The sequence below is a fragment of the Culex quinquefasciatus genome, chromosome 2, assembly GCF_015732765.1.
Source record: "Culex quinquefasciatus strain JHB chromosome 2, VPISU_Cqui_1.0_pri_paternal, whole genome shotgun sequence".
NCBI lineage: Eukaryota > Metazoa > Arthropoda > Insecta > Diptera > Culicidae > Culex > Culex quinquefasciatus.
In genome coordinates this window covers 13,712,850-13,725,576 of record NC_051862.1, presented here as the reverse complement: position 1 = coordinate 13,725,576, position 12,727 = coordinate 13,712,850, and the positions used below count along the sequence as shown (strand labels likewise).

At 41.4% G+C, this 12,727-nt stretch overlaps 1 protein-coding gene across 1 annotated transcript in view; it reads left to right on the top strand.

Moving 5' to 3' along the window:
* The window catches only part of LOC6032310 (serine/threonine-protein kinase ULK2), a 71,236-nt gene that overhangs the window by 47,109 nt on the left and 11,400 nt on the right, over nt 1-12,727 (top strand). Inside the window, exons 3-7 of the mRNA XM_038257949.1 lie at nt 11,745-11,832; nt 12,032-12,157; nt 12,218-12,291; nt 12,357-12,517; nt 12,584-12,720. Of these exons, the coding sequence (XP_038113877.1) occupies nt 11,745-11,832; nt 12,032-12,157; nt 12,218-12,291; nt 12,357-12,517; nt 12,584-12,720 (586 nt within the window). The remainder of the gene's footprint in view (nt 1-11,744; nt 11,833-12,031; nt 12,158-12,217; nt 12,292-12,356; nt 12,518-12,583; nt 12,721-12,727) is intronic.

The following is a 12,727-nucleotide window of genomic DNA, read 5'->3' as shown; positions in this document are numbered from 1 at the left end:
AGGTGAAGTCACGATTTTTTTTCGTTCAAAATTTTTGAGGGAATAGCCTAAAATGTGACAAAAAGACTCACGAAAAATGCAGGATCGTATGTCTCTCCTAAAAATACAAAAATCATTTACTAAAACTGTTTTTTTGAAAAGTGTTCTAAACGTCAAAATTTTCAAAAACCCATAGTGGGAATCGATTCTCCAGACAATTTTACTTAAAAGTCTCCATATTGACTATTGTCCCAAGTCCAATCCTTGCGAAGTTACAGCGGTTTTAAAAATAAAAATGCTGAAAAACAGCTTTTTTGTGGTTTTTGGCATTTTCTGTATGACAGACTTGATTTTTCAGTCTCAAAAATATTTTTACCGGAAAGCTCGTCCAATTTCCTATAAGTTTGCCTTTAACAGCTTTTCAATTGGATGCTTGGGCTTACAGATATAAGCTTAATTACATTGCTCATAACTGAAAACAGAATATTTTTTTCATTGTGGTAGAAATCTGGATAGTAAATCATCTTACGTAAATATTAAAACGAGTCAAATTGAAAAACAGTCAAAAGCAAACTTATGAGAAATTGGACGAGCTTTCCGGTAAAAATATTTTCGAGACTGAAAAATCAATTCTGTCATATAGAAAATGTCAAAAACCACAAAAAAGCTGTTTTTCAACATTTTTATTTTTAAAACTGCTGTAACTTTGCAAGGATTGGACTTGGGACAATGTTCAATATGGAGACTTTTATGTAAAATTGTCTGAAGAATCGATTCCCACTATCGGTTTTGAAAAATTTGACGTTTAGACCACTTTTCAAAAAAAAAGTTTTAGTAGATGATTTTTATTTTTAGGAGAGACATACCATCCTGCATTTTTCGTGAGTCTTTTTGTCACATTTTAGGTTATTTCCTCACAAATTTTGAACGAAAAAAAACGTGACTTCAACTTTAAATTTAACTTTTAAACATAAAAATTGAAAAATGCCATAAAAGTGGCGTGTACTTTTCTTTCAGTGTATTTTTTTTTCAGTAGGCAAATATATTAGTCATTTAAATATTTTTGTATTTTAAAATTTAAAAATTACTGTATCTCGATGCCATTGCATCGTACCAAAAAGTTCACGGTTAATGACAAACTTGTAGGAAATTGGACGGGCTTTCTGAAAAAAAATACTTACTTACTTACTTTACTTTATCAGCAACAGGTCTATCGACCCAACGCTGAACTAATCGAAGATTTCCAGGATGCTCGATCTTGGGCCGCTCGTCTCCAGTCGCCCACAATGTTGGCCGCTCTTGCATCTTCGTCGACTGCACACAGCCAACGCGTACGAGGCCTTCCACGAAGCCGACGACCCCGTCCAGGTTCGCTACTGAATATCGTTTTAGCCGCCCGCTCGTCCGACATTCTGGCTACATGTCCAGCCCACTTCAGCCTGTCGTGCTTGATGACTTTTACGATATCAGCATGTTTGTAGTCTTGGTACAGCTCGAAGTTCATGCGCCTGCGCCACCGGTCTCCTACTTGCTTGCCGCCGAAGATAGAACGCAGGATTCTCCGCTCGAAGACCCCAAGTGCTCTCTGGTCAGCCTCCTTTAGCGTCCACGACTCGTGACCGTAAAGAGCTACAGGGAGTATCAAGGTCCTGTACAGCGTGATTTTCGTAGGCGTCCTTAGGCTGCGGGACCTTAGCTGGCTACGAAGACCGTAGAAGGCCCTGTTTGCAGCACTAATCCGCCGTTTCACTTCGCAGCTCACATCGTTGTCGCACGTCACGAGTGTACCAAGATATACAAATTCATCCACCACCTCATATCTTTCTCCATCTATTTCCACCTCCGAAACACCATCACCTGCACTGCCACGCGCTCTGCCAGCAACCAGATACTTGGTCTTGGCAGTGTTAATGGTCAGTCCGATCTTCGCAGCTTCCCGCTTGAAAGGGACGAACGCCTCCTCCACTGAACGACGGTCGATACCAATGATGTCGATGTCGTCAGCGTATCCAAGCAGCATGTGCGATTTAGTGATGAGTGTTCCGTTTCTTTGCACGCCTGCCCTTCGCGCAGCACCCTCCGACGCTATGATGAACAGTAAGTTCGAGAGAGCATCGCCCTGCTTCAATCCATCCAACGTAACGAAAGCTTCAGATGTCTCGTTAGCTATTCGCACGCTTGATTTTGCTCCGTCGAGCGTTGCACGAATCAGTCTTATAAGCTTCGCCGGAAAGCCGTGTTCTACCATAATCTTCCAAAGTTCGTTTCTTTTGACCGAATCGTACGCCGCTTTGAAGTCGATGAACAAATGGTGTGTTTGCAGGTTGTACTCCCGGAACTTGTCGAGGATTTGTCGCAGAGTGAACATCTGATCCGTCGTTGACCGACCCGCTCGAAAACCGCACTGGTACTCGCCGACAAAGGTCTCGGTCATCGGTCTCAGCTTGCTCCACAGGATGCGGGAGAGTACTTTGTACGCTGCGTTGAGGATTGTGATGCCTCGATAGTTGGCACAATCGAGTCTTTGCCCTTTCTTGTAGATTGGGGTGACGAGCCCGTCTAACCAGTCGGTCGGAAGCTGTTCTTCGCACCAAATGCGTAGGATGATTTGGTGCAGAATCTCGGTCATCCGCGTACCCCCGTGCTTGAAAAGTTCGGCCGGAAGTCCGTCCTTTCCCGCGGATTTCCCGTTCTTGAGCTCTTTAACAGCCTTAGCTACTTCCTCCAACGTAGGCGGGTCCACAGCTTTTCCATCTTCCTCAACGTGTATCCTGTCCTCGACGATTCCCTCTCGTGCCTCACCGTTCAACAGCTGCTGGAAGTGCTCCTTCCACCTAGCCGCCACCGCAGTCTTGTCTGTCAACAGGTTGCCTTCCGTGTCGTTGCACATCACAGGGGAAGGCGTGGTTTTCCTTCTTACACCGTTGACAGTTGCGTAAAACCTCCGCTTATCGTTCGCGTTGTACTGTGCTTCCGCTTCGGCAAGTACCGTTTCGTCGTACTCCCGTTCTTTTCGGCGGTGGATTCGTTTCTCTGCTCTTCGCAACTCACTGTATCGCTCACAGTTTCGGCGCGTACCCTTAACGAGCATACGCTTTCTGGCCTCGTTCTTCTCGTCCGTCACTCGCTGGCACTCCGCATCGAACCACCCTTTGGGTTTGCGTCCTCTGGTCGTGCCGATCACTTCGGTAGCCGTTGTGTTGACGATGCTCTGGAGGGCTCCCCATTGCTCGTCCAGGTTACCCGTAGGCGCGTCCTCGTTGATCCGCTCGTCGAGCTTCCGACTGTACTCTGCAGCAACGTCGCTGCTCGCGAGGCGCTGGACGTTCAACCGCGCTACCCTCGCAGTCCGCGGGGTCAGCACGTTCGACAGCCTAGCTCGGATTTTACACGCTACCAGGAAGTGATCAGAGTCGATGTTCGGTCCTCTGTACGATCGGACGTCCATCACGTCCGAGAAATGTCGACCATCCACCAAAACGTGATCGATTTGTGTGCACGATTCGCCATTCGGGTGTCGCCAGGTGTGCTTCCGAATGTTCATGCGCGCAAAGAAGGTGCTACAGATAGCCATTCCTCTGGCTGCGGCGAAATTGACCAAACGTAGGCCGTTGTCATTCGTGCGAGGATGAAGGCTCTCCTTGCCGATGACAGGATGGAAGAAGGCTTCCTTCCGACCTGCGCGTTTGCGTCTCCGATGACTATCTTCACATCGTGTCTTGGGCACTCTCCATAGGTCTTGTCCAGACGCTCGTAGAAAGCGTCTTTCTCGTCATCGGGCTTGTCGTTCGTCGGAGCGTAGATGTTGATCAGGCTGTAGTTGAAGAATTTGCCCTTTATTCTCAACACGCAGATCCGGTCATTCACCACCTTCCACTTGATGACTCGGTTCTTCTGATCCCCAATCACTACGAAACCGACTCCGTGCATCGCCTTTTCGCCGCCACTGTAGTAGATGTGGTACTTGAAAGAGGTGTTGGCGATGGGGTCCACCGCCGTGAATTCTCGCTCTCCATGACCGGGCCATCGAACTTCCTGGATGGCGGCCACATGCACGTTCAGCTTGTGCAGCTCCCGGGCAAGAAGGCCAGCACGTGCAGGATCTTGGAGAGTTCGAACGTTCCAAGTACCGAGTTTCCAATCGTTGTCCTTTTACATCGCCTGGTCTGATGCCGATTAATCCGTCCTGAATTTCTTCTTTCGTTTTTCTGAGTTGGTGATTTGCTTCGGTATGCCGCCTAACCAGGGCTGCGAATACCTAGTCTCGGGGTGGGGCTGCCACCTTGCAGCTTCCGGGACCCAGCTGCGGTTTTCTCTCGACACCGTAACGGGGGCTTTTGTCTCGAAACCTAACGGTACAGCTACACCCTCCGAAGAGGGTGGAGCCCCCCCTTACCCTGTCAGCATACTACCAAAGTTTCCACCGGGGGTTGGTTACCCGATCTCTGCAATGGTTACTAGTATCCCGGCCAGCACCGCGGGGAGGCCAGGGTATCGGAGTTACAGGACAAGAGGCTAAAGGACCACTTGGTGGGTCTATTTTATACCTACGGTACATAATGTACCTATGGTACGCGTTGTCCAGTCGTTCGCTGACCAAAAAAATACACTGAAAGATAAAGCCACTTCTATGAGATTCTTCAATTTTTAAGTTTATTAGTTAAATTTTAAGGTGATGTCACGATTATTTTTTTTCGTCAAAAATTTTAAAATACGATACAACGGTTTCGAGATGCTGTATTATTTTAATTATAAAATATAAAAATATTTAAATAACTAACGCCCTTCTCAAATATTATTTTTGAGTACAATTGGCTACAAATACAAATACACAGTCCAGAAAATTAACATGAATTCGGAAAAAAGTATCACAAAAACTATAAAATTGAATCTAATCCACTGAACTTCCTTAGCTTCATTGTCAGTATCCCTCTGAATACATGCATGGCCAAAAATAGTTCGAAATGCGGTTTCCGATTTCAATCCCATACGGGGTTGTGTTGTTTGCGACACCCAAAGTCAGTCGACGAAATAAAAAAAAAAATGAGGGTGTTCTCTGTCCTTCCGCCATTACGAGGAAGTCGCAAAACGGCAGGTTTTATTGGGCCCAGAATCGGGACTCGGGCACACTTGCCTTTACGATATCGTCATCGATTCGGCTCGGATTTCGGAACATAAATTTTGCACACCAAGTATGGCTCTCACCCTCTTCTGGCTTGGTTAAAAGATTTGTTTGTTTCTTTTACGCTTTTTAAATCACTATAAAAGAAAAAGAAGGACGATCCAGGACGATGGCAAACGGCGGATTTGTTGGCCAGGATTGGTGTCGTCTTTCCCGGTGTCGCGCAGATCAATGAATTATTGGCAGCACTTTTAGTATGGATCGACTCTATAGAGAGGGGAAACTTTATCTATGGATGATGTGTCGTCTAGCCGAGGGTGAATTTGTCGGTGCAGATTGGGTTTCAATAATGCAGCACCAGCTCAATTCAATAATAGTTATGATTGTTGTGTGTATTTTAGGATCATAACCCGATTCGAATCAGCTTTATGTTTTGCTGATGTAGCGCACCGGTTTTGATGAATTCAATTTGGTTCGAAATCTTCAAAAGAGTGGATTATCCCTGGCAATTTGCTTTGTTCGGAGGAAACGAGCTGTCAAGAGTGAGATCATAACTGAAAATTGTTAAAGTACATACCACTTTGTCACATTTCAAATGCGACGACAGGGCATCCCATAAAGAAATCGTTTGTTATGCAGGGGGTAACAAGAATGTATTCAACTTCTAGTTCATAAAAACTTCCTTTTTTACGATGCTGCAAGCTTGAAGGGCAAACCTGTGTTTTTTCTGTTCCCAAAGAGGGTGGATTTTATGATGCAGTTCAGAAGATGTGTCTCAATTAGGGAAATTACTTTAGAAAACCGTACGCAAACCTGTCAGTTGAGGAAGGAAGCAAACATGTTGAGTTGTGATATTCGCATAAGCGCAATTTGTCAACTGAATTGTCGAGATTTTTTTTACAGTAGAATTGCGCAAATTTTGTTCAAGGAAAAAATACCACATATTTCACATTGCTAGCCTAAATCGACACAACAAACAGTCCCCTTAACCTCCAAGTCCACACAAGTTCGATAACAATTTTGCTGACCCAGGCAGAATCCGAGCCCGGAATGGCCTTCGAGTTTTGTTTGCCTCATCCCCAAATGGGCACCGTAATGGTCGTCCCGTCCCGTCCCGGAGGAACCGTTTGATGCTTTGTACGTAATTTGTACCATTCCAAGCGGCTACAAATTGATTGCCATTATGCCGTTCTTTTCACCTAGGAAAAATCGCTTTCGAGAAAACCGACATGGAAAAGGATGAGAAACGGGGGAGGGGAAAACTTCTTTGTTTGAGCATCTTTTGTTGTTCATGTGTGTGGATCGATACGAGTTTAAATGTGTCAATTACGTGACTTTTGATAGATTTTTGATCCGTTGGATTTGAGCAGAGTGTCCAATAAATAGAACACATTGCAGCAAATGTGTCACCAAATGAATGCGAAGCTCAAAAGCCAATTAACCCCTGGCAATCCAAAGTGTCGCTAAAATCCCGACAAGACCCCTTCAAATTCGAAATAAAATTTTAGAGCGCTATTAGAGCTCACAAATAAAGACCCCTGGCGTAAACGTAACGAACCCTGTAAAATCGGCTTACAAAGTGCGGTGTGGTTCCGGTTCTGCACTTGCAGTACACCACAATCCGTCACCAGCTAGGCCAGATTTACATAATTTTCAATTAATGACACAGCTTGAATCGCAACAATGAGGAGCAGCACATAATTTGGGCACCCATTGTCATCTGGAAATGCTGGTGATGGTTGCAAATCAAAATATGTCGCATGAAATAATTTGATTTGGCGTTTTCTACGTGAAATTCGAAAAACGTTTTAATTTGCTTTTCGATTTTTCAGCAATAAGAAATTGCAAATATTTAAAAAAAAAATAAATGCTTATTTCAAAAACTTTTCAAAAAAAGAAAAAAATAAGACTTTTAATATATTTTGTTAAGTTGAAAAAATAAATTTATTTTACGTTAAATATAATTTAAAACAAGTTAAAATAATCCATCAATGCAGATGGAATCTCTCAACATAAAAATTGTTTCCACTCATAGCCGAATAGTTTCCGAGAATTTGACAACATTATAGCGGCCCTAAATGTGTCTCGTAAAAGTTGGAAAACCCGTGGTGAGATACAACAAAAAAAAAACGGAGGAAGGTATTAAGTGCTCTAATTCTTAATGTTCCGAGTGGGCACTGCATTTCATGCGTGTTTCACGCAATGTTCGGTGCATCGACAGAATGACAATTCAGGGAGGAGGACAAAGGCCACCGGGGAGAAAGAATGGAACCCGAATTCGGGGTTTATTATTTGCTCAACGTAAACAATTCAATTCCCCTTGATCGTGCTTTCTCTCAGAAATGTTATGATGTTGGATAGAGGGGGAAGGGAACAAAGAAGAGTCTGACTACCAAATTGAACTAATGACTAAACTTATGGAGAAAATCGGGAGAAGTTTGTTTTCTTCAATATTCTGGATTTAATTGTTTTGTTTGTAAAATTAATTTCATTTTGCAATTCGTCATTTTCAAAACCCTTTCCAGAAAAAAAACAGTTTGTACAGAAGCGCAGGTCATAAAGGTATCATAACTCCCTGGCCTGGCATCCGAACATGTTCTAATTAAATAAACATCTGTCACCTCTCCTCTCATTCTCTTGGTTTGGAGAATGCAGTTTGCAACTCCCACTGACGTTCCAACGACTCTGTTTGACGGTTGTTTGTTTGCTCAAAGATTTTTTGTTGTGTGTTTTTGTTTGCGCCTTCTCTTTGAACACCAACCCGGCCGGTGAATGTTGAGAGAAGTCCAGGCATAAAGATTTGGCTGTGCAATTGCATATAGCGCGTAACGACGGCGACTCGGAGAACCGGAGGGACTGCGTGATGATTAATGACAGTGACAAATGCCACTCCTCCAACCGCCACCAATGCGTGATACGGCCAAAAACCGAAAACGCAAAGCCGTAAATGTGACGTGCGAGTGGCTTTAATGGGTTTTTGGTTTGCAGTTCAATTGAATCCGGGGCGATGGAACGCTCCCCACCCCACCAAACAGACATTACGTGAAGAGGGGAGAACTCAGAATTGGATTACCGCGAGGTATAAAAAGTGGAATATGAGTCGTAACGAGATTCTGATGCTAATGAACGCATGGAAAAGATGGGATTTGGGCAGTTATGTTGATTTTTTTGCTTTGAGGGTTTTTTGATACTTTCAAAATCGGCTTTAGCATTGACATCATTAAAGGATATGAAACGTCAGAATAAAAATGAAATTAACTTAATAATCAATTTGATTTTCTGTCGTAATTCAAAAATTATTACATTTATTACACAGTAAAAAAGAGTTTAATTTTGAAAAGTTTTATATTTGATGATTATATCGACCCAAAATGACTAAAATGTATAAAATTACCAAAATAACCAAAATACTCAAAATGATCAAAATGATCAAAATGACCAAAATGACCAAAATGACCAAAATGATCAAATGACCAATATGATTAAATTGATCAAAATGACTCAAATGACCAAAATGACCAACAAATCTAAAATGACTTTAATGATCGAAATTATCAAAATAACCAAAATACCCAAAATTATCAAAATGTCCAAAATGACCGAAATGATCAAAATGACCAAAATGACTCAAATGACCAAAATGACTAAAATACTCAAAATTATCAAAATGACCAAAATGACTAAAATAATCAAAATGACTAAAATGACCAAAATGATCAAATGAGCAAAATTACTAAAATAATCAAATGACCGAAATTATCAAAATGACCAAGAGGACTGAAATGACCAAAATGCCTCAAATGACCCAAATGACCCAAATGAACAAAATGACCAAAATGATCAAAATGACCGAAATTACCAAAATGATCAAATTGATCAAAATGACTCAAATGACCAAAATGACTCAAATAACCAAAAGGACCAAAATGACCAAAATGACTAAAATGACTAAAATGACCAAAATGACCAAAATGATCAAAATGAACAAAATGATCAAATGACCAAAATTACCAAAATGACTCAAATGAACAAAATTACCAAAATTACCCAAATGACCAAAATGACTCAAATGATCAAAACGACCAAAATAACCAACATGACTAAAATGATCAAAATGCCCGAAATCACCAATATGACCGAAATTACCAAAATGATCAAATTGATCAAAATGACTCAAATGACCAAAAGGACCAAAATGACTCAAATGACCAAAATGACCCAAATGACCAAAATGATCAAATGACCAAAATTACCAAATTGATCAAAATGACCAAAATGACTAATATGACCAAAATGACTAAATTGATTAAAATGACCGAAATGACCAAAAAGACCAAAATGACCAAAATACCCAAATGACCAAAATGACCAAAATGCTTAAATTGATCAAACCGACCAAAATGATCAAACCGACCAAAATGACTCAAATGACCAAAAAAAACCCAAATGACCAAAATGATCAAATGACCAAAATAACCAAAAAGACCAAAATGATTCAAATGACCGAATTGATCAAAATTACCAAAATGACTCAAATGATCAAAATGACCAAAATGGCCAAAATGACTAAAATCATCAAAATGACCGAAATGACTGAAATGACCAAAATGACCAAAATGACCAAAATGATCAAAATGACTCAAATTACCAAAATGACCCAAATGACCAAAATGATCAAATGACCAAAATAACCAAATTGATCAAACCGACCAAAATGACTCAAATGGCCAAAATGGCCCAAATGACCAAAATGATCAAATGACCAAAACGACCAAAATAACCAAAATGACCAAAATTATCAAAATGACTCAAATGACCAAAATTACTAAAATGACCAAAATGACTAAAATGATCAAAATGACCGGAATGACCAAAATGACCAAAATACCCAAATGACCCAAATGATCAAAATGACCAAAATGACCAAAATGACCAAAATGATCAAAATGACTCAAATGATCAAAATGACCCAAATAACCAAAATGACCCAAATGACCAAAATGTCTCAAATGTCTCAAATGTCTCAAATGACCAAATTGATCAAATGACCAAATTGATCAAACCGACCAAAATGGCCAAAATGATCAAAAGACCAAAATAATCAAATGACCAAAATGACCAAAATGACTAAAATGACCGAAATGACCAAAATGACTCAAGTGACCAAAATGACCCAAATGGCCAAAATGACCTAAATGACCAAAATGATCAAATGTCAAAATTGACCAAAATGACCAAAATGACAAAAATGACCGAAATGTCCAAAATGATCAAGTCGAGCTTGCCATTTCATTAGGGCACATAACTTTTTAAGACAAGAGTGTGTCCCTTTCACACCTTATGTACACAGTCATTTGAGGGAAAGGGATAACACTATGCCCTTTTGAAATGTTAGGCTCCAAGTGACCAAAATGACCGAAATGACCAAAATGACTAAAGTTACCAAAAAGACCAAAATGACCAAAATGACTTAAATGATCAAAACGACCGAAATGGCCAAAATGATTTCATTTTGGTCATTTTTTCACTTTGATCATTTTGGTCTTTTTTGATTTTTGTTGGTAATTTTGGTCATAATGTTACCTATACATTTATGTTGAAAAAAATATATAATTACATTAAATGATGCATAATTATAAATTAGACAAAGTAAATTTTTATTTTGTTCAACTGTCATTGTTATGAAACAAAGTTGACTTTATAGCTGTCAGCCACCATTGCTAGTACCAACCACTAGTGTCTTCCTTTTAACTGCAAGGACTTCGCCGCCCTGGGCTCCTAAGTGTTTGAGTATAGAACGGAGCGACGGCGCCAGATACCCATATTTACACAAAGAATTTTAGAGCGCCCGCCGCGGGATTCGAACCGGCGACCTCTGGATTGTGAGTCCATCGCGCGGTCCGATTGATCCACTCGGGCGGACATTGTCATTGTTATGGTATCTTTATTTTTTGAGTTGATGATTGTTCGAGATATCCTTTTTAAAAGATTATTTATGCAACTTTATGTTTATTTCCGGCATCAAAATCAGCATAAATTTTCAACGAACTTGGATCCGTTCCATTTAACGGGCCGGAAAAGAAGCGAGAAAAATTTCGCAATCGATTCCCCGCATAACGGCTCAATAAAGCCCATCAAGAGAGGGAAAAAAGTCCATACGTGCAGATCAAAAAGTTGCATAAATTTGTTTAACAAAATCGGTCGTCTAGCAAGAGGGCACTTTCCCGCCCAGGCCCACCAGAAATGGAGTGCGAAATAGAGTGGTTGAACTAAAAAATAAAAAAAAGGCTAGCCATTTAGCAGCAAATACCGTTGCTACATTGCTGGTACAGAACGGGGGAGAGATCCTTGGAATTTTATTGCCGGCTTTGGGGATGAATTATTTATCCCGTCTGCATGTGACTGACCGGATTCATGTGCCGGGAGAGGGGGAGTTGGTGGGCATCAGATATGGAAATAGAACCTAACGGGGCTTGTTGAACTTTAAAGTGGGGTTTTTTTTCCTGGTTTAAGTTTTTCCACTCCGGTAGAGAAATTGCGTAATAATCCTCCTCTTTGCTGAATTGATTGTCCAACTTGTGAGAAAAAAAATCCATTATCCACTTTGTTAATTAAAGTTTTTCTCTACTCTCTCTTTTTTCAGTACTGCAACGGTGGCGATTTGGCGGATTACCTGGCCGTGAAGGGTACCCTCAGCGAGGACACGATACGGCTCTTTTTGTGTCAATTAGGTAATTAAAGTACCTCCCAAAAAAGAAAATTCACTCCGTTGGAGGAAAAAATGTACGCTTTTATTGCTTTTACACCTGACATTCCGCGCCCAGATTGGAGGCCGGCACGTTCTTCTAGGAAAAAGGGCAAATGGTGCACTTTATAGTTCTGTAAACACTATTTTATGGCATCTTTCCCCCTTTTTCTTTTTTCTTGCAGCGAGTGCAATGAAGGCTCTGTACGCCGTTGGGGTGGTCCACCGGGATTTGAAACCGCAGAACATTTTGCTGTCCCACAGCTACGGCAAGAATCTTCCAGCGCCATCGAAAATCACACTCAAAATTGGTTAGTTTTGATCTAATTACATTTTTTTTGGTTTAAACTCATAATTGTTTGATCTTTTAGCCGATTTCGGGTTTGCCCGATTTCTCCAGGACGGAAATATGGCGGCCACCCTTTGCGGATCTCCAATGTACATGGTAAGATCAAGCTACAAGTAATTTTAAGAAGTTTTTTAAACTAACTCAAAATCTTCTCCGGACAGGCCCCAGAGGTGATCATGTCGCTGCAGTACGACGCCAAGGCCGATCTCTGGTCCCTCGGGACGATCGTTTTCCAATGCCTCACCGGCAAGGCACCATTCCAGGCTCAGACACCCCAGGAACTGAAGATGTTCTACGAGAAGAATGCCAACCTGGCGCCAAAGTGAGTCTTCAAAGTGCTCTCCTTGGATTGGAAATGAAATGTTGTTTTCTTATTTTTCCTTCGCAGAATTCCCCCCGGAACGTCCAAAGAGATGACGGACCTGCTGATGGGACTACTCCGGAGAAACGCCAAAGAACGGATGAACTTTGAAATGTTCTTCAACCATTCGTTCCTGCAGCGACAGACTACGCCTCAGAATAGTGGTTCGTA